Source organism: Nyctibius grandis, chromosome 15 (assembly GCF_013368605.1).
Source record: "Nyctibius grandis isolate bNycGra1 chromosome 15, bNycGra1.pri, whole genome shotgun sequence".
In the NCBI taxonomy this organism is placed as follows: domain Eukaryota; kingdom Metazoa; phylum Chordata; class Aves; order Nyctibiiformes; family Nyctibiidae; genus Nyctibius; species Nyctibius grandis.
This window is the reverse complement of record NC_090672.1, coordinates 2,325,897-2,330,912: the sequence shown is the minus strand read 5'-3', so window position 1 is coordinate 2,330,912 and position 5,016 is coordinate 2,325,897. Positions and strand designations below refer to the sequence as shown.

Sequence of the window (5,016 nt, the reverse complement as noted above, 5' to 3'; positions counted from 1 at the left end):
CTGGATGCCTAATGGGCCAGAAACCAGCCCCTTCTCAGCTCTTGTCATTTCCCCCTGGCTGACCCTGGGCTCCTCTACGCTGCTTCTGCTCCCAGACTGGGCATCTCTTTCCTCCTTGCACCCTGCGGTCCTTGGAGCAAGACACCCCATGGCCTCTGGGGTGAAGCTGTGGGATGGAGCTGCTCGGATGTTTCCAACCCTCCCAGGAAGTGGAGAGACACTTTAAAATATTTGGTTATTTTTAATAGCATGAAAAGCTGGGCAGGACAAAAGAGCTAGAAAGGTATGAAACTTCACTGATGTATCTTCTTGCCCTTCCCACCCTGCTGAGCCTTTGCTGTCAGAGCAAGTGATGTTGGCACGTCCCTTATAGCTCTGTAGGTATAGCTGCTCGCTGGCGTTTCAGCACAGCCTTATGTTTCGCCTCCATATAGATGTCTGTGAGGTCCTGGATGAAGTCCTTAATCTAAGGTAGGGAAGAAAGATGGTAGAGCTCAGAGCAGGGATGGGAACAGGAGGCAGAGGGGAGCTTGTTGGTCCTTCTGGAGGCCAAATTTCACCAACTCGACTGAGTGGGAGGACAGGGCATTTACCTTGCTGGATCTGCACTACCAGCATGGGCTTTTACGGGTGAATCTGAGCTCAGGGCAGGCATGAATGAAGCCAAACTGGCCATGGGTTGATCTACATCCCCTGCCCCGGCCTGCCTGGCTCCCACTGCTTCTGCTCCCACAGGGACCCACCCCCTGCGCTGCCTCCTTGGGCGAGACAGGTTTGCCTGGTGTCCTCTGCCCCCATGCCCAAGAGAGAGACCAGGTAAAAAGGAAGGTGTTTGTTGGGCACCCTGATTTCTCTGGGCTTTTTCCTCCCTTTGGGCAGCTGAGGGTCATTACTGCTCCTCTTTCTGGCCAGGGAGAAGGGGTCTGGCTTGGCTCTACCATGTCCAGCTGTCTGTGGCTGTCATCAACTGGCACTTTCAGGTTTGATTTCAGCCGCGTGCTCGCAAGCTGGAAGAGGTTGAGGGTGGCCAGCTTGATGGTTCCCAGGTGCTGGGCTTTCTCGGTAGTCGCGTTCTGAATTTCAGCAGAGCTATTCTCCTGAAAGGAGAGGAGACATACAGTATGGAGACATGCCCCAGCAAAGATGCTACTTCAGCACTGGAGACCCTGGCTTGGAGACCCTAACTTCTATACTCATCTCTTTTGCTAGGAAGAACCAGTCCTTGCCCAGGGCTGTGCTGGAGGTGGTTCAGCTTGATGTGGTGGAAGCAGATCCAGGAACCACCACAGCTGCGCCTTGCCCCAGAAACCTCCCCCCATCTCCCTGCCAGCTCCTGCAGTCCTCACTCTGGTGCATCCTCTTTGCAGGCCCCATTTGCACTCCCCACAGCAGGGCTAGCTGATACCCCAGGAGCAGCACATCCTACTGCCACCCTCCCAGAACAGGTGCTTTCCAGCTTTGCCTGGTGGGACTCAACTCCTGGAGCCTGGAGTATCCAACAAGGGAATTTGGCAAGGCCCCCTCAGAGTGATGCAAAGGGAGCAGAGGCCAGCAGAGCTGAGGGCATTTCTGCACACTCAGCACTGGGTACACATTGATGTGCCTCATTACAGCCCAGTTTACCACCATTTTGGTCACTTTTGGACTGGTAAGGAGGGAGGAGAAGGGGTGAGCCCTAGTGGCAGATGCTATGCAAAGGATGAAAACAAATAATAAAAATCAGTAAAACCAACTTCACTCTGAGGCCTGAGCCATGAACAGTAGAGAGCACGAGACATGCCACACTGAAGCCCCATTACAGTGATGATGCTGCAAGGAATGGTGAATGGAAATGAGTATGAGCAGGCTACACAAAGCCAATGGGCACGTGGTGGAGTATGCTTGGGTTTTGTGCCAAGGCAGATCTCCCCACAGCCTGGTTAGCTGATCTCTTTTGACTATGAGTTCAAGCAAGAAGTGAAAGGTCACAATGCCCTTGTGAGGGCTTTGTTTTAACCCCTGATGTAACCTGCTCCAGACCTGGTCTGTCGTCCGTCATTGTACAGTCCCCTGGAGTGACCAAATTAGGCATCTCCTCCAATCCCAAGGCTGCTACTGGGCCTTGCCATGACCCCATGGCTTAGGGGTGAGCCATCAGATGGTATTGACACGGCCAGGCCTTGGAGATCTTCCCCTGCCCACCCCACGTTTCCTCACCCAGGAGCGGATGTCACTTCGGGCCTGGTCAAAACGTTGTTGGAGCTGCACCAGATCATTTGTGTACTGTAGGATCTCAGCTTCTTTCTCTGCTGTGTACTGGTCCAGGAGCACCTTGGCTTGCTCAAACATTTCCTTGTGATCCTGTCGTGACTGCAGCAGGTCCTTGCGCTTCCTCACCATTGTCTCATAGTGCCGAACGATCTCCTGGATCCCCTTAAACTTCAGCACAGAGCTCTTGGTGTTAGTAACCCCCCTGCCCTCCCCTCATCACGATTGCAAGTCTTGTGCTGTCTGGCACCCTGCCCTGACCAAGGGCAACACCTCCCCCAGCTGAAAGATCTTGCCTTCTTGACAAGACTATTGCCCCAGTTGCTTTGTGAGCATCGCCACATCCCCTGTATGACGACAACCCACTGTGCCCGTCCCAGAGCTGTCACTGCCGTAAGCAAGGGGAGATACTGCACCTCTTCCCCCCCCAGGTGAGCAGTGCTCTGGTAAAGCACAAAGCACAACTGCAGCTGCCTGTGCCGGGTCACCAAGACATGGGAGGGAAGCAGCTGGGACTGCAGGAGTATGAGCGATGCATGGAGCGATGCCCGGGCATCCTTGAGAGAGGGCATAGCTTTTCTGACAACTGCCTGGGTTCCCATTCCCGGGCAGCTTTTAACTTCTCCCAAACCATCAGTGTGACATGAAACAGTGACACAAAGGGGTCCCCATTCCCTCAGCCCTGTGCTTTTTCCCCTTCTAACAGTTTTTCTTTGGTTTTCTCTAGCCTTCACCTCCTTCTTTGCTTCTCTTCCCCAAACTCTGGTCCCTTTGGCTCACCTTGATTGCAGGGAACCTCTTCACACCCCATCTGAGGTCTCTGGGTTTGACCAAGTGTTACGAACTCCCTGGACTTGCCTTATCTCCTCTAGGTTTAACACCCGTGCAAGGGCCTCCTCGAGGCCATGATCTGTCTCTCTCATGTCCAAACTCACCTGTGAGACCTTCACCACATCCTCCAGGTATTTTTTGAAGATGGAGTACTTCTGCACTCTCTTGCAGAGTTCCTGGTGCTCATTTCTCAGGGCTTCCAGTTGCCTCTTAGCTCTCAAAAGCTCACTCTCCTTTTGCGTTTTCCTCTCTCTCTCTTTTCTGGCTTTCATCAGAGCTTTGACTCTCATCTTCTCATTTTCCTGATGATGTTTCCACCAACACACACACACAAACACACACACACACACAGAGGGAAAGGAAGGCAAGGGAAGATGGATCTGGGTCACTCAACAGCACGGGGAGGAGATACCTTCACAGAGGGGAGACCAGTACTGGAGCACCCCTGGGAACATATTCGCTCCGTGTTTAACAGGGCCATCCCTCTTGCATTGACCCTTTGGTCTTGAAGACAGGCACCTGGCATGGCACTCTGATTTTCAGACCTACTGGTATCTGTCCCTGGAAGACACCTGGGTGTCAACAGTGGGGACAGGCTGAGACCCTTCAGGGGGGATGCTTGGGGCCTTCAGGAGATCACGCTGGTACAGAAGCAGCTCTTTCCCACCCAAGGCCTACCAGGGCTTTCCACATGTGTGGCGCAAAACCCTGTGGCCTGCCTGTCCTGTTCCTCACACCTCCAGGCTCAAGGGAGGCTTGGACAGATGTGGTGTCCCAAGACTGTCTCCCCAGGGGAGGGGAAGAGGTGGTGGTGCAGCTCAGGGTCATGTCAGCCAAGCTAATCAGGGGCAGGTGTACCTTTAAAATCCTCCCAGATGTCTCCGTGTGTGTTTTCAGCTGAGCGTTCTTGGTGTGGAGGTCCCTCCACCGGCAGCTTAGGACATTCATCTTCTCCCTGAAGGCCTGGAGCACCAGAGCCAGCATGACATGGCTGCCCGCATCTGGAGCCAGTCACCTGCCCACTGCTGCCCTCCAAAAAACCATAAAGCCTCCCAACCATGTCCCAGCACCCTCCCTTCTCTCTCACCTCTTTCTTCTCCTCCAGAGCCTTTTGCATCAGTCGGACTTGTTTCTTCTTCTCCTGGAGGTGAATCAATTGAGACGGGGACTCCTCCTCTGTCACTCTGAGTTTCCTGCCACAGAAGTTTTTCCTCAAGATTACACACTGGGTCCAGTACCTTGGCAGGGTGTTGGGTTGCTCTGTCCCGTCAGCCGGGTGACGTCTCAGATCCCATTTGGCAGCACAGCGTCCCCACCACTCCGCAGTGGGGATCCCGCTGACAGGGCACGGGGGTGTTACAGTGAGGAACAGGGCTGGGGAAGGGAGGTACAAGAGGAGACTGAAGTAGTGGAGATAGGGGATGGGAGTTTACCACGGTGGGGGAAGGAGGGATGGAGGCGGCAGGAGAAGAGGATGGGGGCAATGGAGGCGGGTGGAGGAGTCCCCTCACCTGATCAAGGACAGGAGGTTCTGCCTGTACTGCATGTGGAAATAGGCCAACAGGTCCTCATCATCACCCCCGGAGGCCATCGCTCCAGCCACCAACAGGGCCCAGAGAGGTCAGCTCCTCCCAGTGCTGCTCGTGTCCGGGGAGTCAGTCGAGGAGCTGCCCTGCAAGCCTGAGGGCTGGGTGGTGCGTGGAAGAGGCAGCCGGGCAGGGGAAAAGCCCCTGGGTGCCTCTTGCCTCCGCTTTCCCAGTATTTCCTTGCCCCAGTCGTGCCTGCAGCCACCAGCTGTTGGTGGCCAGCTGGAATGGTAACGGTTGCTGGGGGCAGCTGGAAGATGCTTGGGCGGTTACTTGGCAACTGAGGCATTGTGATGCCCCCACACCAGCGAGGGGGACAGACCACTGTGTCCAGGACCATGACTCTTCAACA

At 54.8% G+C, this 5,016-nt stretch overlaps 1 protein-coding gene across 1 annotated transcript; it reads right to left on the bottom strand.

Moving 5' to 3' along the window:
- Positions 1 to 367: 367 nt before the first annotated feature.
- LOC137670617 (coiled-coil domain-containing protein 42-like) lies at positions 368 to 4,678 on the bottom strand. Its single transcript, XM_068413546.1, has 7 exons — positions 4,590 to 4,678; positions 4,166 to 4,271; positions 3,937 to 4,041; positions 3,183 to 3,380; positions 2,197 to 2,418; positions 939 to 1,097; positions 368 to 466 (listed from the first exon to the last, which is right to left on the bottom strand). Exons 1-7 carry the CDS (start codon positions 4,667 to 4,669, stop codon positions 368 to 370), a joined length of 969 nt encoding a protein of 322 aa, XP_068269647.1. The 5' UTR covers positions 4,670 to 4,678.
- Between the last annotated feature and the right edge of the window lie 338 nt (positions 4,679 to 5,016).

Bases quoted from the DNA above. Each gene is read 5' to 3' on its own strand.
- LOC137670617 (XM_068413546.1), bottom strand. From the start codon at position 4,669: ATGGCCTCCGGGGGTGATGATGAGGACCTGTTGGCCTATTTCCACATG. The intron at 2,419-3,182 runs GTGAGTTTGGAC...TCTGTGCTGAAG, and splicing joins ATGTGGTGAAGGTCTCACAG to TTTAAGGGGATCCAGGAGAT. The intron at 1,098-2,196 runs GTGAGGAAACGT...CTCTCCTTTCAG, and splicing joins GAAGTGACATCCGCTCCTGG to GAGAATAGCTCTGCTGAAAT.